At 42.1% G+C, this 25,728-nt stretch overlaps 1 protein-coding gene across 5 annotated transcripts in view; it reads left to right on the top strand.

Annotated features, from left to right (window-relative positions):
* APP (amyloid beta precursor protein) overlaps nucleotides 1–25,728 on the top strand; it is a 312,106-nt gene that overhangs the window by 205,381 nt on the left and 80,997 nt on the right. For all 5 annotated transcript variants that reach the window (XM_075910226.1, XM_075910216.1, XM_075910208.1 and 2 more), the window contains one exon: nucleotides 11,935–12,068. In XM_075910226.1, coding sequence (XP_075766341.1) covers nucleotides 11,935–12,068 — 134 coding nt within the window. The remainder of the gene's footprint in view (nucleotides 1–11,934; nucleotides 12,069–25,728) is intronic.

Raw genomic sequence — 25,728 nt, 5'->3', positions numbered from 1 at the left:
AACTACAAATTATCAAAACCACATGCAGATAAGAAGGAATGCTATCACTAATACAGATCACCATCTCTGTGAATAAAGGCAAAATGATTCAGTATGTGATAGGGCAGAGAAAGACTCTCTCCATCCATTCACTGAGGAGCCACCTTGTTTAACAGGAGTGTTTTCCATAAGAGAATGAAGCCTGGTTCCTGTGAAACCAAGCAGCTCTGCAATAGACTGAAGTGGGTTATTGGGGTTTTGTTTTGGGGAAGGGGGAGTTGCTATTTTGATAACTATTAGTAAGTGTAGGCCTGAGTTCATGTTTCATAATTTTGTTTTATACTGTAACCATTTGCTTCATTGAGCTCTTTTCTTTCAAAGGAAGATTTACGTTTTATTGTAAGTGCTCACAAGAGCTGTGCCTTATACAGGGGCAGTGGTTTAAGATAAAACTCTTAAAATTGGGATATACTGCTCTGGGAGCAGATGATCTGTAATTTCTGTAAGTAGCTACTGTCAGGGGCTGGACATCACAGAGAAAAACTTCAAGGGGACTTGGGAACCAGGGTGCATTTAATTGTTAACCTGCAATGCAAAGACAGGGCTGGCATAGCCCAGAGGAGAGCACTTGTGGGTGAAAAGATTGTGGTGTTAGGGACCTAACACCCAGACACTGCAAGCAAGACCCCCCTCTTACTAAAAGCATGGGTAACAAGATGACTTACAATCCTGGGAACACTAAGAACCATCATAGGGCCCCATTGTACTGTGACAATATTGCTCATCATGGGAGGTCTTGAGCATGTCCAGCGGCCTAAGATATCAAGCTTGTTTTAGGCAACATATCCAGGCCTGCCACTGGAGGTAGAGGAGAAAATGGGGAAGTTGCCCTGGAGCCCGACAATTCCAAGAGGCCTAATGCTACCAGCTGCCACAGCTGCTACTACAGCAGTGGAGGCAGCTGGAGCCCTGGACCCCTTTAAATTGTCGCTGTCATGTGCTCAGTGCGGCTCTAAAGGATTGTGGTGGGGAGGGGAGAAGAGCCACCTGTCCGCTGCTTTGGGAACAGTTTGAGCAAAGCCTCTGGCAGCAGGCGTTGCTGTACTGACATTCCCCCAGCTGAGGTGTGTGCGGAGTATGGAAGTTAGTGTATTAATAAGAAAGATTTCCAGGAAGCAAGGGATGTGTGACTCCCTTACTTTTTACTTGGTCTTGTAAGTTGCTGTATTTAAACTCATGATGTTTTAGGCATTGTCTCTCTCACATAGCAACTCTCCCATCCACAAAATAATTGGATTTCATTGTAGCTGTATATAATTTGTGAAGTGATTTGGGATGAAAAGTACTAAACAAACATAATATTCAGTGAATGAATAGATTACTTCTGAAATTCCATATATATAACTATATCATCCATATAAAATTTAAAAAAAAAGCTTTGACCTTAGTTACCCACTAAAACACATTCAGATACTTACACCATTTAATGTAAGCTTTCAGTAATTCATCCTTTCCCACATCCTCCACTAACTGCATTTATGGAATGCCTTGGGAAGATGGGTTGTCAATATTCTCACCCCTAATTTAGAGGAGAGACTGTTTTACACGACAGCAAGTCACTTCTTGTGTGGACAAATTACTGAGTCTCAACCTAGGTAGTTATCCAATTAAAAGTCCAGAAAGCAAGCAAACAAAATGAATACCATAAAACTAGTGACATTGTTTTTAAAAAATGTACTAGCTGAGAGATGGAACAAGATAAAGCTTCTCTCTGATATCTGAAAGAGGGTTTTTGTATTTATGTGTGTGACCATTCTATGGTATGTCTAATCTGGTGTTGCTTTTTGGGGGGATTTTTTTGCTGGAGCATTTTCTGGGATCTCAGGGATGTTTACTATGAGCTTTTTCACCTTAATTAAAAAGTAATCTTTAACAAAGACATTCGATCTCCAAAGTGTCCAGAGTTGTATATATGTTCAAAACTTTGTTTAAATGTGTTACTCAAAACCCTTCTCACTCCCCCTCCTCCATCTGCTCAGCTTTCAGTATTTTGACTCTTCTGATTTCACCATTTCATTAGTTCTTCACTAACCACAGTATCTTCCAGAATAGACAAGCTCTGAATTTCTAACAAAAACCAGGAAAAATTCCCCATGACACCTCTTATTTTAGTTAAAAAAAATAATCTCTGAAGTCTTTTCCAGATATTTTCAAAGTCTCTCTGTCTCTCTCTCCCCTTTGAGGTCATCTTTAAGCAAGGAGCTCTCTGTAGGGAGGGGGGAAACCCAGACCAAACCAAATCATTTTCTTTTGGTTATGAGAAAATCTGTCTTCAGTTCCAGACATGTCTGCAATCTCATTGTACCCACATGCATCAACACTCTTCTTTACAAGGGAAGTATGAGGGAAAGGAAAGATAACCATAGGGCTATTAGATTTTCACTCAGAGGGAGCTTTAAAAGGCTTGGATAAGGGCCTCTAGATATTTATGTAAACGTGTTGAGTCTTGCCCATCACTAGTCTTATTACAGTTATCCAGTGCAGATACTAATATTTTTTTAAGATTAAATTCTGTGGTTCAGAAGATCTGAGATGTGACTAATCAGCACATTTCCTGCATAGAAGTTAAGTTCAGAGCACTAAATTGTGCTCGTTACACTGCTTGAAATTCCTGTCCTTGTTAGAACCTTCCTCTCCCGCTGCCCATTTTATAATTCATAATATGAATGTATAATATCCTGAATTCTTATTAAGACTTCAGTTGATGTTAATGCAAAATTCTTCATACATTTCATCTACGTTTTTAGCATTCAGGGTTAATAGGAACATTAGGTTAAGTTTTACTTACTTTGTCGTTTCCCGCCCCCCCTCCCCTCCCTCTTAGTCCCCTTCCCGTCCGGGTTGGGATTTTTTTTGAAGAAGAGGAGGGGAATGTTTTTTTGAGAGGAAAATTTTGTTTGCAGAACACAGAGCTTTGGCCTTAATCTTACACCAATGATGTAGTTAAATATATTGCATTTCAGAAGTAATCTATTCATTCACTGAATATTATGTTATGTTTATTTAGTATTATTCATCTCAAATCACTTCACAAACTATATACAGCTTCAGTGAAATCCAGTTATCTTGTGAATGAAAGAGTTGCTATATTTGTGTGAGACAGTGTTTCCATGTAGTTCAGTGAATACTTAAAAACTTTAAAAATAACATATAATCTAGTAGCACTTTAAAGACTAACAAAACATGTAGATGGTATCATAAGCTTTCCTGGGCACAACCCACTACTTCAGATGACCGGAGTGTTGGAAGTCCAGATCCAAGAATAAAAAAGGGAAGGGGGGGAGGAAAAAAAATTGAAAGGGAGGAAGGAAAAATAGACAGTGAGTAGATGAGCTTCAGAGGGGTTCCTGAGTGAGTCTGTAACAGGAAAAACTTAAAAAACAACAAACAGTCTAGCAGCATCTTAAAGACTAAATAGTTACAAGACGCTGATAAGAACCATTAGTTAGCATTTGGAAAGGAAGATGACCAACACTAGATTCTACACAGACATCAAGAACTGTTAGCATCTTCATTGTTTGTTTGGTTGATAATGTGCAAGCCATCCCATATCCCGATTCAAACCATAGGCATAAGAATTAAACTTGTGAATGACGTTAAACTCCAATCCTTCTCTGTGCATTGGCTTGTGGAATTGGTCTGAAACAAAACAGTGACTTGGAGATCCATTAATGAGTGTCCAGGAAGATTAAAGTGTTCTCCAACAGGTTTTTGTGTGTTGCCTTTTTGGATATCTGATTTGTGTCCATTAATTCTTTCCTGTAGAGACTGTCCACAGTGTTGGGGACTTTAGGGCTTTTTCTGTTCGCCCTGCTGTTTTCCCTGTTAAGGAACATGGCAGCCCCATCCTTTCATTTCTGATTGGTCACTGCAGCTGAAATACTCGCCATTCCCTCCCCAGATGAGCAGCAACTGGGAGATATCTTGGCTGGCCCTACCCAGAAGAGGGATGATGAGTCTGCAGGAGTTGTGGGGAGTGCATCAGAGCAGGCGGATATGTACCTCTCGGTGCCTTCCTTTGAGGCAACAAGAACAAGACGCACATCTTTTACTTTCTCTTCCACTTTGTAGGGACGGCTACCTAAATATTGACCAGACAGTTGCAGGAAATGTGAGAGTTGAAAGTACAGGTTGAATCTCAGTGGTCTGGGACTCTCTGATCTGGAAACATCCATGGTGTGGCAGGACCACAAATGTTGCTGAACTAGAGAGCCCCAGCACAGAGGGGGCCAGCAGAGCCCACAGTACACCAGAACTTGAAACCGGTGGAGCTGGGAAGGTCTGTGGGGAGGTAGGGGGGCTGAATAGCCCACCACTGGGGGGTCATAAGCACCAGCAGGGCGGAACTATGAGCGCCCACAAGACCATTGCCAGAGCTTATGTGGCCTCAGAGCCAACAGGGCTGCCACAGCCAGAGGTGCCAAGTAGCTGGGGAGAGGAGCCCAGCAGAGAGGCTGGTTCTCCCTCCTCTTCTCCCCGCTTCCCCCACAACCTTCCATCATCTGGAAAACTCCCTTGTCCTGGACTGGTCTACTCCTGAGGCAGCTAAATCAGGGAGGTTCAACCTGTACATGCCCTTATATTTGAAATTGTACCCTTTCAATTAGGATTGCCAGATGGTTTCAACAAAAATACCAGACACACTTGACCTTACATCACAATCTACATTACATCTTATTTAGAAAATACTGGACATTTATATCTTCTCATTTATATTTCTCAATTTGTTTCCTGAGTAGAAAGCTCAAATACTGGACTGTCCAGTTCAAAACTGGACACCTGGCAACCCTACTTTAAATACATAAATGCTGTTTTCATAGAATACTGTACTTATAAGCAGCACTTAATTTGTAGTGAGAGAGGTTCTGGAGCTCAGCCAGGGTTGTTGGTTTTTTTTGTTTGGTGTGTTTTTACTTTCATTACTGATGTGGCAAGCACAGAGGTGCTAGGATTATGAACTGTCATGCCTAGAGGTACTGGGACTAAGCCATTGGACAAATTAAGCACTGTGTATCAGTACTCTGTAATGGTGTGTTTGGCACTTATATGTGAATTCTTTTTATCAGCACTTTCAGCCATGTTTTGGGAGATGGGAAATTTTCACAGAACCAAAGGATTAGAAGGAACTGCCAGGGTCATCTCTTCTAACTCAAAAAATATTCTTACTTTATTACAAAAAAAAAGGAGGGGAGAGAGCATCTTTTATGATCATATTTGAAAGACTCTCTAAACTGCAAAAGGCAATGGCCCTGTTGAAATTTAAACCTATGTTTCCTGGAAACTTAGAGCCTTATTATTTTATTTAATTTATTATATTAAACTTAATGCTTTTAGACTCTTAAGTCACCTGTCCAGGAATCTATAAAGAATCTCATAGGCATTATTCATGAAGAAATGAGCATTCTGATTAGGAAGAAACCTCACACTTTTCTCTCCTGTCCTCCAGCAAGTTTGCACATATTTTTTCTTTCAGGTTTCACCAAGTAGCTGTTATCTACTCAGAATACCTAATTTAACAGTATAGAAAATTGAAGCTTACATTTATTTACTAGTATCTTCATAAAATCAAACAGATGACAACAAAAATATTTATGGTATTCTTACATACTGTTGATGTTTATCCAAGAGCATTTGCTGTGCGTACTGGGAGGGAAAAGTCTGTGATATACCTATAACATGTAATGTTCCCAAATTATTCAAATAACAATTAACATTAGCGTGAAAGGAGCAATTAAAGATTTTAACAAAAACTTTTGCTCATGTTAGAATAGACTGGTAGCGTTGTAAATATTTCCTCTTTGTTGTAGTTTTTTTATTGTTGTAAGAAAGCAATTTTTAAGCTGCTATTAGTCCAACTTAGTGGGTTTTTCTTTGAGATACGTAACTGGAGAACTCCCACTATAATTGTTTTGGACTTTGTGAAAACACAAACTAAATAAATTGCTCAGTGACCTTGATTTTTAAGCAGACTTCTTTTTTAAAGGGTTTTTATAAATGTCTTACACCAGATTGACTGATGTTCTCCCTTTTTATTTTGAAATTGTTATTTGGACACTTATTTCCATTTTTAGAAGTAAGCTAACATGAATTAACTTCTGAACACAGTTTTAAAACACTACATATAGAATATATTGGGGCTGTCAAGCAATTTAAAAAATCGCCATTTATCATGTGCACTGCCCCTTTGAAACACTGTGCGGCGTTTCAAAGGGCAGCACCGCATGAGCCCCGGATCATCTGGAGTCCCCAGCTGACCCTGGCTTGGAGCAGCGCTGCCCGTTGGAAAGGCTGCCCTGGCATTTCCAAGGGGCAGCACCATGGGAACCTGGGGTCAGCTGGAGTCACCAGCTGATCCCAGGCTCCTAATGAGCACTTCAAAGGGGCAGTGCAGCATTAATGCCTGCGATTAATGCGTTAAAAAATTAACACATTAATCCTGCTCTGTGTTAATCGCAGGTATTAATGCACATCAATTAACAGCCCTAATTTTTTTATATATATAAAAATTTCTTAAAGGTATCAATAAAGACGTTGGCTGACTAGCACGCTATCTTCCACATCCTAATGACTTAACCAACTAAACAATGGATATTTAGAGAAGGTGAAATTGTTCGTATCAGCTTCTTGTAACTTGAATGCTCTAATTCACTTATTTTCTCCCTTTCTCTCTTCCTTCTCCCACCCCTTATTTATTCTTGGATCTGGACTTTTAAAGCTCCGTTCAGCTGGGTTGTACCCACGAGAGTTCATGATACCATCTATTGGTTGTTTTTTAAGTTTTTCCAGTTACAGATGAAGCTATATAAACACTAGTCATAGCAACGAGAAATGGAAAATATCTGCGTAATCATCCATCTTCTGACAGTGCAGGATTGTTCACTACAGGAAAGTGAGTTCTAGTTTTAAATGCCACAAGAAAGAGGACTTTTTTCCTTTTCAAATGGGAGACTATTCCACATTCTAATGAACTTCAGTGTTCTTAATATTCTAATAGAAACGCTAAGTTTTTTCTTTCACTTTTTTTCTTCATTCTTTTACTCTTAATTAAACTTAAGAACAGCTCTTTCACAAAAGGGTTTTTTTGTGCAAAAAGGAGCCATCTACACGGCTTTTTCTTGCACAAAAGGGATCAGAAGAGGAAATGCAAATGAGAACACAAACTTTGCAAATGAGCACTCCATTTGCATTTCCTCTTGTGGAAGAGGCTTGCAATAAAGACACAGCTTGAGAGTAGGGCCGGGAGCTGGTACATGCTGGGAGCTGGCTTAAAAGCTGGCTTCCGGCGCACACCAGCTCCCAGAGAGCCGGCTGCTGCCCTGCACTGTGGGCTCTGCAGTATAAAGCTTACTGTATGAAGCTTCTTACACAGGACAGGATCATTCAAAACAAGCAATGGAACAAACCAAAAATGAGAACATATGCAAGTGGTCCTAGACAATCATGCCTCTGCTTAAGGGAGTGGTCTGGAATAACTATAATATTCCTGATGTTTAATGGGATTGCAGGGATGCTTATTCCCAGTGTACATGGCGCATTCTGTGAGGCAGAAGTCAGGTAATGTTGATGTTGGATGCTCTGTACCACTGCAGTCCCTCTAGTTCTGTTGACAACAGTAGATTGGATTAATAGAGTTTAAAGCCAGAAAGTCTCCTGCATAAAACAGGCTATTGAACCTCACCCATCCCATGTGTCTGAGCTATAGCTTATCTTTCAGAAAGGCCTCCAGTCTTGATTTAAAGATTCTAATGCCCCCACCCTCAGTAAAGTTTCTTGTTTTTTCCTAAGCTTAATTACCCTCACTGTTAAAAATATGCACCTTCTTTCTAGTCTGAATTTATCTAGCTTGGACATGCAGCCATTAGGCTTTATTATTCCTTTTTTTTTCCTGCTAAATTAAAGAACAGTCTGCTATCAGAAATTACTTCCCTTTATAGTTTTTTTGTGATTCTTATAGTTTAACCTTTTCTTGAATGAACTAAATTGAGCTTAAGTCCCTTGGTATAAGATGTGTTTTCTAGACCTCAAAGCATGTTTGTGGCTTTTTCTGAACCCTTGTTTATATGTCAATATCCTTTGGACACCAGAGCTGGATAAAGTATATATTAGTCATGGTCTCACTAATACCGTTAAAAGAGGTAGCACCACCTTCCTAGTCCTTCTTGACATTCTTTTGTTTATACATCCAGGCTACGTCTAGACTACATCCCTTTTTCATAAAAGGGATGTAAATTAGACATATCGCAATTGCTAATGAAGCGGGGATTTAAATCTCCCCCGCTTCATTAGCATAAAAATGGCTGCGGCTTTTTTTCGGCACGGAGCTTTGCCGGAAAAAAGCGCCAGTCTAGATGCAGATCTTGCGGAAAATAAAGCCTTTTCCGAAAGATCCCTTGTCCCTTATTTCATAGAGGGATAAGGGATCTTTCGGAAAAGGCTTTATTTTTTCTTAGCTACAACTTCCACAGTTACTACCGTAGGTAGAGTAGCATCAGTAGAAAGTACTCAACACACATAATTGGGTCCAGACTTTCACAACAGCTCAGCACCCAATATCCTGATCTCTTCAGAAAATTTAGTCATAAGTTATTCCAAAGCCCAGGCCTTTTTTCCTGTGCAATATATTAAAGGTTAAATTTGCATACATATGTACTGCACTGTTATTTAATCACTTTTTACATTTAAAGCTTTTCTTTGCAATACATATTTTAGTTTTACTTTGTTTTAATAACTGTGGTTTAAGCAGAAGGAAATACATGGAGGATATCAGAAAAGTGTCATGTGACAAACATTAAGCACAAAGATAGAAAGTTGCATTTTTGAAATATTTTAAGAAAAACACAGAGCTTTCCCTTCACTCTGATCATTAAGGGTATGTCTAGAGTTAGAGTACATCCCTCTTTTCAAAGAGGGATGTAAATTAGGCAGATTGAAAATGTAAATGAAGCGGGAATTTAAATATCCCGTGCTTCATTTGCATAATGTCATCCGAGTGCTTTTTCAAAAAAGGGTTTTCGAAAGTGAAAGTGCCATCTAAACGCAATTCTTCGAAAAAAACCCACTTTTTTGAAAGAGCCCTTAAACCTCATTTTTTTTAAGGAGTAAGGGTTATTTCCAAAGAAGGGTTTTTCCAAAATAATCCCATCTAGATGACGTTTTTTTTAATAGGGTATTTTGAAAAAGCACACAGATGCCATTATGCAAATGAAGTGCAGGAAATTCAAATCCACACTTCATTTGCAATTTTGCTCAGCTGCATTTGCATTCCTCTCTCAAAAGAGGAATGCAGTGTAGACATACCCTTAGAACTTGAACTTACTTGGAATTCGTCAGTCTGATAAATGATTCTCCACTCAAGCCCATCTGAAAGATACAGAATAACACGGCTACCCTCTGAGACTCCAATAGAGAATATTGAACTATCACAGGAATATCTGAATTTGAAACAAATTACAGTAAACTTCCAATAATCCGGCACCTTTAGGACCCAGGGGGTGCCGGATTATCAGATATGCCGGACTATCAGAAGGGGGGCCTATGAGGGGTCTAGAGTGGGGTGGGAGGGGATGCAACCCCAGACCCCTCATAGCCCTCCCTTACAATAGTCCGGCTCTGCCCCAGGCGTCCCTGATTCAGCTGCTGCTGGTCAGTTTCAGCAGCAGCTGAATCGGGGATGCCTGCAATAGAGCAGCTGGGGTGCTGCCGGGTTGGTCCCGCAGCGCGGAGGGGCGGCACTATGGCACAAACCCAGCAGCACTCCAGCTGCTCTTGGGGACGCCTTGGACAGAGCAGCTGGGGTACTGCCCGGTTGGTCCCGTAGCGCTGCCCCTCGGGGCTGCGGGACCAACCCGGCAGCACCCCAGCTGCTCTTGGGGACGCCTGGGGCAGAGCAGCTGGAGTGCTGCTGGGTTGGTCCCACAGCGCCAAAGTACGGCCCTGCAGGACCAACCCGGCAAAACCCCAGCTGCTCTGCCCCAGGGGTCCCCGATTCAGCCACTGCTGAAACAGATCAGCAGCTGATTCCAGGAAGCCCGAGGCAGAGCTGCTCTGCCCGGGGCTTCCTGCAATCAGCCGCTGATCTGTTTCAGCAGCGGCTGACTTGGGGACCCCTGGTGCAGAGCAGCTGGGGTCCTGCCGGGTTGGTCCCGCAGCACCAAGGGGCGGCGTTACGGGACCAACCCCGCAGCACCCCAGCTGCTCTGCCCCAGGCATCCGGATCTGTTTCAGCAGCAGCTGAATCGGGGACCCCAGGGGCAGAGCAGCTGGGGTGCTGCGGGGTTGGTCCCGCAGCCCCGAGGGGCGGCACTACGAGACCAACCCGGCAGCACCCCCAGCTACTCTGCTTCCGGCTTCCCCGATTCAGCTGCTGGTCAGTTTCAGCAGCAGCTGAATGGGGGAAGCCTATCCGGCTGCCCCAGCACTTCCGGGTTCCTGATGGTGCCGAACCATCAGGAGTCCCGGAGCATTGGATGCCGGACTAATGGAGTTTTACTGTATTTGCCTTATCTTTCATTTGGAAAGCATCTTATAAATTTAAGACACATCTATAAAAATTTTGTACTGTAATTAAAAACAGCATGGGCATCCAGCACATACAATGTAAGTGGTATGTTTGTGAGTTTAAACTTTCATGTTTAGTACTGTGACAACGGGGGACAGCTTGGTCTGATTAAAAAAGCAAAGAATCAGGAGCCAGTAATTCTTATGAGTTTGAATCTTGTCTCTTGAACTATCTGATTACATGTTGTTAGGCTAAATAGGTGATCCTTTTATGTTTGTTTCATTATCTGTAAAATAGGGATAACTCCTTACTTCCCTCACAGGATTGTTGCAAGAAATATCATTTATAAAGCCGGGCATATGTACAAAATATTAATTAATAAATGTATGTTGGCTACTATCAGTGTGGATGAGTATGTGTAGGTGACTGTATTATATTTACATTACATCATAATTGCATGATGATGACAGTAGTAAAAAATAATACAGCTTTTACATTTCTTGATTCTTTGGCATTGTAATTGTATAACTAAAAATTCCATTCACATTCAGATTTCAGACAAAGAACAGGAGAGTTCAATATAAAAAGAAATTGTATTTTTAGATTATCATTATTACTATTACTACTACTATCAGGCTTTAAAGACTACATATAAACATACTAGAGAAGGGTTCCACTTCTTCCCTGGAGGGTTGTATTTGTTTCTGTTGTTACAGCTGTACTTTGCAATAAGTGTGTTTTGTTTAAAGGAAATCTTAAAATGTTCAAAATATAGTAGAGTGCAATAAAAATTATGGAATAACCCTAAAGATTGCAATATAAGAGAGGTCGTAGAGGCCATGATTTTTGGTAAATTTCTAATAGAAATATTTTCCCCTTATTGCTTAGCAGTTGTTAATTGCTACTGAATCACTAAAGAATAGGTTGATTTTTTTTAAAAGTGTTCTTATTAACCCTTCAGTGCTACAGTGTGGTTGTGACTTATATGGTCTCTGTAGATGCTTTAAAGTGTGTGTGTGTTTTGTTGTGCATTTTTAATCTTTAAAAATAGAGCCTGTTATTTTGAAAAATGTGTCTACTGTCAGTTTATGTACCTGAGGTGGTGCCAAGTGTGTTTGCTCTTTGCATGTTTCCTTTGCCAATAGCTCCTAATCTGTTAAGTAACATTGTACTGAGTGAAAGAGTTTTTCCCGAGTTCTAACAAAAATGTTAAACCTTTGTCCTGTGTTAATATAGTTGATATAGAAGTTTTATAAAGCCAGTCTCCTGACTGAAGTTACTTGGGTTCGTTATACTGGGAAAAGAATAATATTTGTTCCAGTATTAAATAACTATTTATACTAAACTGAAAATTTGTGCTTTTCCCCCCCTTTTCTCCTATAAAACTCCTACCCTAGTCCCCACCACAGCTGCCAGCACTCCTGATGCTGTTGACAAATACTTGGAGACGCCTGGTGATGAGAATGAACATGCCCATTTCCAGAAAGCCAAAGAGAGACTTGAAGCCAAGCACCGTGAAAGAATGTCTCAAGTAAGTCATACTGGTCATTCATAATTAAGGTTGATGTCTTGTCAGAAGCATCACAGGATACCTTCCTGTGTTTTGGGCAAACTTGTATGGCTTTTACCTGCTTCTCTTCAAATCTGCAGTAGAATAGAGAGGTGAACACTTCCCTTCTTCAAGTATATGTTCTGTGCGTGCTCACTATTAGAGATGTGAGTGACTAGTCGAGTGAGTACTCGACTAGTCACTCCCTTCTTCCCCCTCTGCCTCTGTATCAGCCCCCAAGAGCCAACCCCACTGCAGCTCTGCACTTTAAGGCTATGTCTAGACTTCAGGTTTCTTTCGGAAGAGATCTTCCAGAAAAACATCTTCCGAAAGAGAGCGTCCACACTGAAAAAGTGCATCGAAAAAGCCATCTGCTTTTTCAAAAGATAGCATCACACTGAATAGACCCTCTCTCACATTTAAGCTGTGATTGCTGTGGATGGAATGGCCACCAGGGCTCCTGTGCTTTTTCCTCTTTCCTCTTCTTTCAAAAGAACTCCCTCTTCCCTGTCCATACGTACCTTTTTGTGAAAAATTAACAATGTCGGAAAAACCCCTCTGTTCTTTCAAATTTCTTTCGAAATGCAATTGCAGTATGGACGTAACAAGTAGGTACAAGATTGTGAGGTACAAGTAGTAGTAAATGCTCAGTATCCTGGGGGCAGCATGAGCCAGGACTGAACAGTTGCATTTAAAGTGCAGAGCTGCAGCGGGATCGCCCCTCCCCCCATCAACTAATCGAAATTCTATTGACTACTTGATTAGTTAATTAACTGATACTTAACATCCCTACTCATGTGCCTGTGAACTCTTGACTGGAAACTGTAAAACATCCACAGACCTGCACCTGCTCAGAGTGGCACCTTGTACCTCCAAACAATGCATATGGGAAGCACAGGTCTTCTGCTGCTGTTCCTAATCAACCACCTGCAACTCAATGGAACAATCACATGTCTGTTTATGCTCATCTTCTGTCCTTTCTTAGTTTATCATTCTAGAAATGTTTCCTTATTTTTGTAGCTATTTTTATTTCTTCAGTCTATACATTTGTATTTAGAAGGGGTTCCCCTCCTTTTTTTCTGTTTTCTCTCCTCTTTGCTTTGGTCTGCTAGCTCTTGGGTTACAAAGATCCTGGGGTATAAGCTCTGTGTGACAGGGTGCACCAATCAACACTAGGATGGTGCCTCCTTTTGGTCACTCTAATAGCTCACAAGAGGGATCGCCCTTCCCACAGATTCACACAGAGATCTGCCTCTTTTGGAGTCTGCAGCCCTTCTTTTGCTCCAAGAATTTCTGCTGCCTCTTCGTGGCTTGGCCCTCTGGCCAGGTTACCAAATGGTTTTCCCTTCTGGGCTTGTAATGTCTCTTCCCACAAGCAGTATCAAGCAATCTTCATACTACTTATTGCCCTCCAGTGCCACTTCCCCAATGGCTCCGGGTTTCAGCTCAGTACTCCAAACTATCCTAAACTTGCTTTCTCAGCACTCACCTGCCTCCTCTTTGAGTTCCTGATTGGGAGTCTTTGCTGTAGGTACGTAGGCTTAAAGAAGAAGGAGCAGTTACTTACCTTACAATAACTCAAGTTCTTCAATATGTTTGGTCCCTTTCAGTAGTCTACCTCCCACACTCCATCCCCTTGGCTGTGGAGGCTCTGCTTGGTAATTGAGAAGGAATTGAGTGGTGTCAGGTGTGTACCTCCTTATATTCTTTAATATGGAGGCACAAGGTCGTTGAGAGCACATAGATTTATACTTTATGGTCAGAAGGCACTGTTTTGATCATTAAGTATGACCTCTTGCACTTTGAAAGCCACAGAAGCTCATCCACCCACTCCTGGGTCACTGAAGTCCTCAGATCAAGGTTGAAAACTTAGTTACAGAGATTACACCATTTACACTAGCTTAAACTTGCAAATGATGTGTGCACTGTGCAGCAGAAGAAGGCAAAACATTTCCAGGATTTCTGCCAATCTGATCTTTGAGGAAATTCTTCCCATTCTCAGATGTGCCAGTCAATTAGACCTGGAGCCATGTGGGCAAGACCCATGATCCAAATTCCTGGGAAAGAATTGTCTGTAGTAACTTAGAGCCCGTACTGTTCAATATCTTCATCAATGATGTAGATATTGGGATAGAGAGTACGCTTATTAAGTTTGCAGATGACACTAAACTGGGTGGGGTTGCAACTTCTTTGGAGGATAGGGACATAATTCAAAGTGACCTTAACAAGTTAGAGAAATGGTCAGAGGTAAACAGGATGAGGTTTAATAAAGAGAAATGCAAAGTGCTCCACTTAGGAAGGAACAATCAGTTCCATACATACAAGATGGGAAGCGACTGTCTAGGAAGGAGCATGGCGGAAAGGGATCTAGGGGTCATAGTGGACCACAAGTTGAATATGAGTCAACAGTGTGATGCTCTTGCAAAAAAAGCAAATATGATTCTAGGTTGTATCAACAGGTGTGTTGTAAGCAAAACTCGTGCAGTCATTCTGCCGCTCTACTCTGCACTAGTTAGGCCTCAGCTGGAGTACTGTGTCCAGTTCTGGGCGCCACATTTCAAGAAAGATGTGGAAAAATTGGAAAGGGTACAGAGAAGAGCGACAAGAATGATTAAAGGTTTAGAGAACATGACCTATGAAGACAGGCTTCATGAACTGGGCTTGTTTAGTTTGGAAAAAAGAAGATTAAGGGGGGACATGATAGCGGTTTTCAAATATCTAAAAGGGTGTCACAAGGAGGAAGGAGAAAATTTGTTCCTCTTGGTTTCTGAGGACAGGACAAGGAGTAATGGGCTTAAAGTGTAGCAGGGGAGGTTTAGATTGGACATTAGGAAAAAATTCCTAACTGTCAGGGTGGTCAAATATTGGAATAAATTGCCAAGGGAGGTGGTGGAATCTCCTTTTCTGGAGATATTTAAGAACAGGTTAGATAGACATCTGTCAGGGATGGTGTAGACGGAGCTTGGTCCTGCCTTGAGGGCGGGGGGCTGGACTCGATGACCTCTCGAGGTCCCTTCCAGTCCTATGATTCTATGATTCATCTAGTGTCCTATCTCCATAGGTTGGGGATTTTTGCTACTGGCAGTTACTAATGCGCCACATGCCATTATAGGCAGTCCCGTCAAACTATCCCCTTCATAAACTAATCTACCAGTCTCGAAGACAGTTAAGTTTTTGCCCCCACTGAAGGCTGTTCCAGAACTTCATTCCTCTGATAGTTACAAGTCCTCACCTAAACTTATTGAATGGTCAGTTTATATCCATCTGTTCTTATGTCCAAATCAGCATTTAGCTTAAATAATTCCTCTCCCTCCCTGGCATTTATCCCTCTGATGTGTTTATAGAGAGTAAGTTTATTTCACCTCCATCTTTTCTTTGATAGGCTAAATAAGCCAAACTCTTTGAGTCTCCTTTCATAATTTATGTTTTCCATCCTTCAATCATCTGAGTAGTCCATCTCTGCACCTGTTCTATCTAATTTGAATTCATTTTAAAGTTAAACAAGTTCACCCTGCTTTTTAATGTAGTATCATCACTGTGTTTGGCACTTTACAGGTAAATAAGGCAAGTGATTGATATCTGGCTCTTTGTTTTAAATCTATACATAGAACATATGATAGCAAGCTAGTAGGGCAGAGGATCAGAGTTACCTGTAAGTATTTGCTTGTACAGATGCTCAGGAGGTTTCAAATGCTGCCCAGCTGATTAGCAGAGCACCCGCAGGTAGGTGTTGTATTTCTACTGGTGGTGCACATTAGGGATGTGAACGACTAGTCAACTATCTGATAAGCAAATGCTTATCGGATAGTCAACAGACTAGTTGACTAGTCGCTTCCACCCCGCCCCCTTGCTGCCTCTATAATAAAGAGGCAGCAAGGGAAGGGGAAGGAGGAGGGGGTGCTTCAAAGTGGCAGTGCCATGTGGAGCCTGGGGCAAGAACCTGTATTCCACGTGGTGCTGCTGCTTTGAAATGTTGTTTGCAGCCTGGGGCCAGCTGGCCCAGGCTGCACGCAGCACTTAAGCAGCAGCACCGCATGGAGCCTGGGGTCAGCTGTGCACTCCCCAGCTGGCCCCAGCCTCCATGCAGCGCTGCCACTGTGAAACGCCACGGGGAGCATGGCGTCAACGGGGGACTGCTTGAGTCCCCCACTGGCCTGGTGCTCCCTGCAGCGCTTTCGCCTTTGAAGTGTAACAGAAGAGTCCTTATCAACTAGATGCAGATTGCATCGACTATTTGATTAGCCCAAATAATCAAAATTTTACATCCTTAGTGCACATTCACATATGCCTGAATGCATATAAAACATTTATTCTAGACATATATAGAGAAAAATCTGCACATGGATGGAAAAGATTGGAAGTAACATTGTGGGTGGGTATATTCTTGGCTTTTTGACCTGTATCTCACCAGAAGCATAACAAATGGAAGTTATCACTTCCAAATAAAGAGAAAGAAAAGCTGAAATAAATCCATTGAAAACATTAGAGCACTGATCTCCTTTGCCTTTCAGGAAAATCACCAGATTAATTAAAATTACTTTGGTGACCAAGCTGACAATGTTGCAAATTTGTCTATTGTACTGATACATAAGAGAGGCTAATTCAGAAGCTGTCCTCAAGCTCTTTGTTTGATTAGCATGGAAGTGACTCTTGTCTCCAATAGATAAGCAAAAGTAAAGAGATAGTTATTTACTGTACCCCAATAGTGAAGTTAAGTAGTCTCATCTGAAACTGTTCGTGTAGCAAACTCTTGGCGAGGCTGCCTTTTATAATACATCCTTGTGTAGCCTCTTACACAGAGCATCTATCAATAGCATCTTTTAAGTGGCCATCTGCAAGCAGTATCTTAAAATTACTGCATGGCTAAACAGTGAATAAAATAAAATAAAATAAAATAATAAAATAGCCAAGCAAATAAAAGGCCAGCATACAAGAAAATAAGATGTTTTTAAATTATTCCTTACAATTTTGGCTCTCATTTTCAAGTTTTATCCCTAAAAACTTGGTATGAACTTTAATTGTGTTTGACAAGTTCCAGAGGAGTGGACATTTTAGTGTGTTTCAGCAAAAGAAACAAGGAATACTGAGGCACCTTAAAGACTAACAAATTTATTTGGACATAAGCTTTCATGGGTGGAAACCCATTTCATTGTGTTTGAATTAACCTATGTTTTTTGTATAAACTGTGTTTGTATTTTCTAATTCATATAGGTCCGTGGTCACCAACCGGTCGCTCACGAGCTACTGGTCGATCTCGAGGCCTCGACCAGTCGCTCGCAAGGCGTCCTGTCAGCCCGGCCCCCATTTCCCTCCCACCCCCCAGAAGCCCCACTACTTACCTTGAGAGAAGACGGGGAGGTAGTGTCGGCTTCCGGCGCGGAGAGGGGGTTGGCGCCGGGACAAGCGCCTGCGGGGCTTCCCTGCGTGAATGGGGGAGTTGGCCCTGGGGCAGGCGCATGCGCGCGGGGCTTCCCTGCGCGGGTGGGGGGGGTCGGCCCCCTGGGCAGGCATGTGCTGGTTTCCGGGGGGGGGGGAATGCTGGGAGGAGGGAGATGCAGGGGACTCTCTGCCTCCACTGGCATCCCACTCCCCTGTCCTCACTCCCCTGTCCTCACCTACAGAATCATAGAATCATAGAATAATAGGACTGGAAGGGACCTCGAGAGGTCATCGAGTCCAGCCCCCCGCCCTCAAGGCAGAATGCTGTCCCCACTCCTGTCCCCACTCCCCAAACTCTGTCCCCAACTACAGAATGCTGTCCCCATTCCTGTCCCCACTCCCCAAACTCTGTCCCCAGCTACAGAACTGTCCCCACTCCCCTATCCCCAACTACAGAATGCTGTCCCCATTCGCGTCCCCACTCCCCGAATTCTGTCCCCACTCCTGTCCCCACTCCCCGAACTCTGTCCGCACTGGCACTCTGTTCCCTGCTGCAGAATCCTGTCCTCTGCCCTCCCAGCACCCTGTTCCCTCTCCCCTGCCTCCAGCCACAGTACTCTGTCCCCACAAAATGTATAATTATAAATGCTTCATTTTAGATTTAAATAGCATGAATAAAAAACAGACCATTTATTTCATAACTATAAACACGTGATTTTAATTGTATGTATCGCATAATTTAAAAATAAACTGTTTATCAGAGTGTGTGAGTAAGGGCTGGGGATAGCAAGTGATGGACAGGAGGAGAATAGAGAGGGAGGGGCTTCAAGGAAGGGGCGGGGCGGTAGATCTTCGCCTGTTCTGAGATTTAAAAAGTGATCTTGGGTGTAAAAAGGTTGGAGACCACTGATATAGGTGAACTAATCAAATGTGTAAACACCTCAAAACCCTTATGGAGAGAGTATGTAATTTAAAAAATTATGATAGTACTTGGAATTACACCAATTAACAGGAAAAGCATGGAAGTTGTAGCTTCAGAAAACTGTAAAATACAATTCTGTTAAAACAAGCATTTTTGCCAATTTCATAAATGAAGTAAAATGTCATAGAGCTGGGAAATTATTGAAAGAGAGACTGAGATATTAAAAAACCTGAAAATGTAATTATTACATATGCTTCAAATAATCTTGTTCCTTGTACAGTCTTCTCAGCATCTGACTCCTCTCTCCTCCCCTCCCTTCCTCCCTCCTTCCGCCCCTCACACACACAGTGAGAACTGAGGGGCTAAGATTTGTGATGTTAAAAAACCTGATGGGACAAATAAATTATATTTGCCATTACTCATCCCATCTCCAACTACATGCAGACTCTTGCATTTGTGTCTCAACTTCTCCTGCTCATAATTCATCCCCATCAGTTCAGGTAAAATGACAGAGACAGTTTTTCATTGATTTGGATCCCTTTAGTTAGTACTTCAAGTTTGCTAAAAGTGTGACTTATAACAGATCATTGTCTTTTCACACAAAATCCATCTATAGTTTGCCTATGTTTACTGTGAAAGTCTCAGGAATAAATTTGTTTCCTGTCATGTGAAAAATCTTCAAAAATTTGTTGTGATATAATTGTTTGAATCTATGGCTGAGTTGGTTCCTTGTTGGGAAGTTGTATCAGGATGCTGCATTGTACATGTTTAATATTTTAACACAGTTCTGTGCCTCACATCTTCCTCAGTGAAAAGGCATGATCACCTGGTTAAGCTGGTGACTGAGACCTGTGTCTGCCACTGGAGTTTCATGTGGTCTCAGGTCATTTAGGGCACGTCTACACAGCAGGGCTAAGGCCAAAATAAGCTAAGCAACTTGAGCTACGTCAATTGCATCGCTTAAGTCAAAATAGCTTATTTCAAATTTTGGCGCTGTCTGCACAGTAGGAAGTCCAAGAAAGAGCACGCTTCTTCCGACCTTCCTTATTCCTCATGAAGTGAGGGTTACAGGGGTCAGAGTAAGAAGTCCTCCAGCTCAACATTATTTTGACATTGTTGAATTGTTTGTAGTGTAGACTCAGACTATGTTATTTCAACACTGCTGTGTAGATGTACCCTTAGAGCCATGTTTTAAAAAGTAATTAGGCACCTAACTCCTGTTGGTTTTAGTGCACAAAGGGGAGCTTAAATACCTTTTAAAATATGGTTTCAGAAAGGTATTTCCCTGATATTGCAGGTAGTCTCTGATTTGATGTAGCCTGCTTACCTGCTACCTCCCTCTCAAATAGAAGTGGTGGATTAGAGGATAGAGTCCCTGTTTGGTGTCTGGCTTTGTGTGTCATGATAAGATGCTGGGATGCTCTTTTATTTATTTATGTATGTGTATGTATGTATGTATTTCGATTATATGTTACCAGTGGATGTACTTGGCATTACTTAGTCCTTAACTCCTTTTTTTGGAAAATAGAAGGAAAATGTACGTGCTTTATTTAAATTATTGTATTTTTCAAAAATACAGTGTTGTTTTATTATGATAATGTTTGTATGGGGTTTCTTAAAAAGGGGAGGAGTAAAAATTTTTCTATTTAACTTTTTTTAGTGACATTTTTAACAGGAATTCCATCAAGTATATATCTATATCTTCACGTCTATAAGTGTTTAACATTCACTGTGTTTTAACAAAAAAGGATTATAGTCATTTGGTCTTCAGTATCCTTTTCTTCTTGTTTTCAAACCTTAAGCTTTGATTAAGCTGTGCCAAAACAGAGCGCCACTCCAAGTTTCTGTTTTATCTCTTTTCTGTAACTTCCTACAATTCTCCCTACCCTAGCCCATGGAATCCTGCCTTCTCTCACCCAGAGTCTCTGATCCTGGCTCCATTATAGTCTAGGAAGAAAGCCTTTGATAGATACTCACCTTGTGTCATGATTTGGCATTCTCAATAAAACCTTTTTTCTGAGATCGGTACCCTGTTACTACCATGTTTGATTTTATACAAATTAACTTGATATGCCTAACATACATACATACATACATACAGTAAACTTCCGATAATCCGGTACCTTTAGGACCCAGGGAGTGCCGGATTATCAGATATGCCGGACTATCGGAAGGGGGGGCTCTGAGGGGTCTGGTGTGGGATGGGGTGGGGGGGATGCCACCCCAGATGCCTCATAGCCCCCCCTTCCGATAGTTCGGCTCTGCCCCAGGCGTCCCTGTTTCAGCCGCTGTTGAAACTGACCAGCAGTGGAGCAGCTGGGGTGCTGCCGGGTTGGTCCGGTAGCGCCGACCCTTTGCGTGGCGAGACCAACCCGGCAGCACCCCAGCTACTCTTGGGGATGCCTGGGGCAGAGCAGCTGGGGTGTTGCTGGGTTGGTCCCGCAGCGCCGCTCTTTAGCGCTACTGGACCAACCTGGAAGCACCCCAGCTGCTCTGCCCCAGGCATCCCCAAGTCAGCCACTGCTGATACTGATCAGCGGCTGACTCCAGGAAGCCCGAGGCAGAGCTGCTCTGCCTCGGGCTTCCTGGAGTCAGCCGCTGGTCAGTTTCAGCAGCGGCTGAATCAGGGACAGCTAGGGTGCTGCCGGGTTTGTCCCACAGCGCCGAGGGGCAGCGCTACGGGACCTACCCGGCAGCACTCCAGCTGCTCTGCCTCTGGCTTCCCCAATTCAGCCGCTGGTCAGTTTTAGCAGCGGCTGAATCGGGGAGCCTGGGAGCAGAGCAGCTCCAATGGTCCAGCTGCCCGGCGCACTTCCGGGTTCCTGATGGTGCCGGACCATCAGATGCCGGACCATCGGAGTTTTACTGTACCTTGTTTATGGTTAGTCCTACCATGCATGGGTATATATAGTCAGCATAAATTCTTCTGGATATAGTATAATGGCATTTCAGTGAGAAGCATTTGTCTTAATAATAAAAAACATTTTTATTCCCTCTTCTCTTTTCACCTCACATCCCTCTGACCTTTCCACCCCCCCCATCCAAAATATAAAACATACAGTGTACCCTGAACTCTGAGGACTGTATTTACTTTTAAATGACTTGTGTCTTAAATCTCAAACTAAAGGTTGTCATTTTCCCGGAATGAAGTCTTTGAAGTGCCATAAATCTGAAAGGCCTTGATAGCTTTGTTTTTTCAATGAATGAGAATATCTTTATAAGCACATAGGAGACAATTTCATGATCCTGAGGCAGCCTTTTCCTGCAAATATATGTCTTCAGAATGATGGTGGTTTGTTCTCATATAGATGCTAATCATTTTTGTTGAATTCTTATAATTTCTCTTAAACTCGTGATCCCTCCCCAAAAAATGTTTTCCTTGGGTTGTAGAGTTAATGCATGTGGATAGCTGCAGGCAAAACAGATGATATTTTAGAGGCTTTTGGCACTTTAGAGTTGATTGATTGCAAAAATCCAACCCTTAAAATACTGCTTGTGCAAATAGCACACTGAATGTTGTTTCTAAAGATAATCTTGGTCTTTTTCACAAGCCATTCATTCTCACTCCACCAGGGTTGAATTCTGGGTCCCAGAATTTTCATCTCCTTAGCCCAGCTGTGTGAACTGTCACTTTATAATCTCACCTCCTGTACCCTGAAGGGTTTAGGGAAATGATAACAGGCTGTGAAATCTGGTCTAGCCAAGTATGTTCTTATCTCATTGCCTACAATGCTTATTTTCATCATATGGATTAGCAAAATGTCTTTGACTTTAAATTTTCAAGGTTAGGTTGAAGGACAAAGATCAATTGTTTGGTAAAGAAATGTTTTCAAAAACTTCTGACTGCAAATTCAGAGTGAAAGGGGTATTAAAGAGAGGTTAAAGGTCTGATTTAAAGCCACAAAAAGAAATAAAGGATCTTATAGAGTTGTTAATCTAGGCTGATGCTCAAGACTTAACATGCACCATGGTGTTTTAGAAAGACACAGTGACTTGAATTAATACTGTATTTTCCATGCTACCCCATAACCTACAGCATTCATGATAATTCAGTCTTCTAAGTAGAAACTGTCTGTGTGGTGCAGGGAAGTTTTTATGGTCTCCAAAATCATGACCGAAAAAGATAAGTGCTTAATATGCACTTAATGCAAAGTACCATCCTGTACACTTAATAGGTTCTTTCTAAATACAGTACATTATAGTGTGTGAGGCACTGATCACTGGTTTGATGGCCTCTACCCCTCTCCTTATTCCACTATTATGACGAGGCTTGGAAGGATTAGATATTTAACAGTCTCCGTTAACATCAATTTTACTACATATACAAATCCATGAAAAATATTTTATTGATCATGATCTAAATTTACAGCTAGGCAAAGTAAGAAAAATGCTGCCTGAGGACTTACTATAATTTGTTTTAAGCATATTTGCATATTTTGACACATAATGTTGACTCTTCATATTTTAACAGTTATAAAACTTCAGCATTTACACTTGTAACAAAAAGAAATGCAGCAAGTGTCAGCTCAACAGTCTCACCCACAACACTGACTGCACTGCCCAGAAAGAAGCCCAAATTCTGTAAGAAATGGTCCTTCTCAGTAACCTTCCAGCCTTCAAAATGTCTGGTTTGATCCAGTGGTTGAGGGTCACAAACTATCTCTTGATGCTACATAGCATCTATTCCCTTCCCAACATTATAGTGATCCTCTCTCATATTTCCTACCTTCCTGGGCACCTATCAACTCAGATGGATGGATCCTGAAAGTAATTTCTCTAGGCTATTCTATTCAGTTCAGCTCCATACTACTCTTCTTACCCCGTTCCTCTTCAGAAAAACCTCTCACAAAAGCTTCTTAAGGCAGGAGGTAGAATCCCTCCTAGCCTTGGGGATGACTGAATCTGTCCCACCAGACTTCATCGGAAAAGGGAGCTGTTCTTGGGTACTTGCTCATCTGAAAGAACAGAGAGGGATGGGGAGCCATTTTGGACCACCTTTATCCAATCTCAGTGGTTCAGAATGGTGACCCTAAGAGGAATTCCCTCTTTGGATCTAGGAGATCGAGTTTTTCCCCCTCAACCTTTAGAATATTTATTTTTTTGTCATCATTTATGCCTCTCAAATTATTCCTACTCTTCTGAAAGACAAGGACCACTACTTGTATTGCGTTCTCTCTACCACCACAAAGATCTTTACCAAACGTCTGTCAGCAGCCTGTCTTCACCTGATAGGCATCATAGTCTTTCACTACCTGGATGATCAGTGCCTAAAGCAGCGGTTCCCAACCTTTTCTAAATGGGGACCCATTTTGACAATTCAGGAAGACTTGGTGATCCAGGGCAATTGAAAAAATGTGTGAATGGCTCCTTAAGAGCCATCCGGGGAGACATCTGGCGATCCTTTTGAAATGTAATGGTGATCCATATTTGGGTCCTGACCCATAGGTTGGGAAACCCTAGCCTAAAGGATCGCTCATTTCTCAAAGCACACACAGCAACCTGCAAGGTGCTTTCTCTGTTTCACTCTCTGGGTCTCTACATCAACTTGGAAAAGTCTATCTTAACACCTCTTAATATACAGGTTTCATTGGAGCCACTCTAGACTTCTCTGCTGCCAGAGCATACTGAACCTGGAACTGACTAACCAATGATTACCTGAACTGCAGTGCTGCTGAGTCCTCCAAACACACTAACTTTGGGCTACCTCTGATACTGTGATGCTGATGTCAAACTACAAATCTCTGACAGGCACTACAATTAGGGGACAACCACCTGAATTACATGATTGATTTTTCAGAATGAACCATCAACAGGTAGGCTCCAGCCAGTTCCATCCAGCTCCCAGCCATCCACCCTAGAACTCTGCCCCGCTTAGTCAAAAGGGTGATGGACATACAACAGTCATTGTTAACCTGAGCTAAGATTTCTCAAGCACTTCATCCAAAACACACTATTTGGGGTAAAATACAAAACAGATATATTAACTACAGACAGATACATTTTAAGTAATTATAGGTGGTAGTTCCACGAGGCGTACAGCTAGTTCGGATTAGGAAGCCTAATCCGAACTAGCTAGTCCGTGCCGCGTGTAGCCGCGCGGCACGGGGTCCGAACTAGCCAGCATTTAAAAATGGCGCTGGCCGCTTTATGCAAATGAAGCCCGGGAAATTCAAATCCCGGGCTTCATTTGCAACTCCGTATGACTACATTACCCTCCCTAGTTCGAACTAGGGGGGTAGTGTAGACATACCCTTAGAGACTAACAAATATATTATATCATGAGCTTTCCTGGGTAAAACCCACTTATTTAGCAGCTGCCTTGAAGGGCCTAGTCCTGTCAAGGCAAAAGCTTTTTTGTCCAGTGTATGGAAGTTCACTTCTTTTGAAGATGAAGCTTGGGATACAGTACTACTGGGGATGACTTTCTTCATTAATACGGAATTCAGAAGAGACATTAGAAAGGAAGTGAGGGTGGACATAGAATTGCCTTATCTTCGTAGAATAGATGTATGGTGAGTCCGTCTTTAAGGATTGAAGTTCCCTCGCCCTTTAGGTAGAAGTAATGGCTGTAAGGGATGAGATCTTTAGGACAAATGAAAAAGGAAACAATTCCCCATAGGTTCAAATGTAGGTTTCCTTTACTAAGGCATTGTTGTTCCATGGTAGAGTTGTTCCTTGGTGGAGGAAAGAAAAGATTGAAAGAAGTTTCCTTGCTATGGTGGGAGGGACAAAGACAGAGAATCTTCTGTGGACGATGGACTCCTGTGATGAAAAAATGCAACCCAAAGTATGAGGGAGCCATCTGTGGTGAGAAGGGCAGTACCAAAGGAACTCCCATGTACACCTTTTGAGGGTCCTTCAAAAGTTTATAGAATTGAGGACCTTCTGAGGTTTGCACACCTGCTTGAACAGATTGTATTTGTTGGAGGTGTATATTGTTCTCAACCATGCTTGAGGACACTGAGAGTGAAGTTTTGCTAAGGGAGTTTTGCAAAGGTTACTACATAACCCAGAAGTTGTCAGCACACCTTTGGCATGTTTTATGGACCACTTGTACTGTGGAGACAAGGTTACTCCTGTCCTTTGGAAATGTATTTAAATGAGTTTCTGTTCTAAATGGCATGGAGGCTATATTTTCCATTGATAGAGGGTGAAAGGAAGGGTTTTGCAGAAAGGGTGGGTTTTTTATTTATTTTCAGCAGTGGTTCCCAAACTTTTCAGCATCATGCCCCCTTTTTGATTTTTGAGAAACATTCACACACACCTCATACCTCCAACAGCAGCAAAACTTGAGGGAGGGGGGGAACTGACCAGGGCCGAAAAACAAAAATAGCAGCAAAA

The sequence above is a fragment of the Pelodiscus sinensis genome, chromosome 1 (assembly GCF_049634645.1).
Source record: "Pelodiscus sinensis isolate JC-2024 chromosome 1, ASM4963464v1, whole genome shotgun sequence".
Classification (NCBI taxonomy): domain Eukaryota; kingdom Metazoa; phylum Chordata; order Testudines; family Trionychidae; genus Pelodiscus; species Pelodiscus sinensis.
This window is presented reverse-complemented; position numbering and strand designations above follow the sequence as displayed.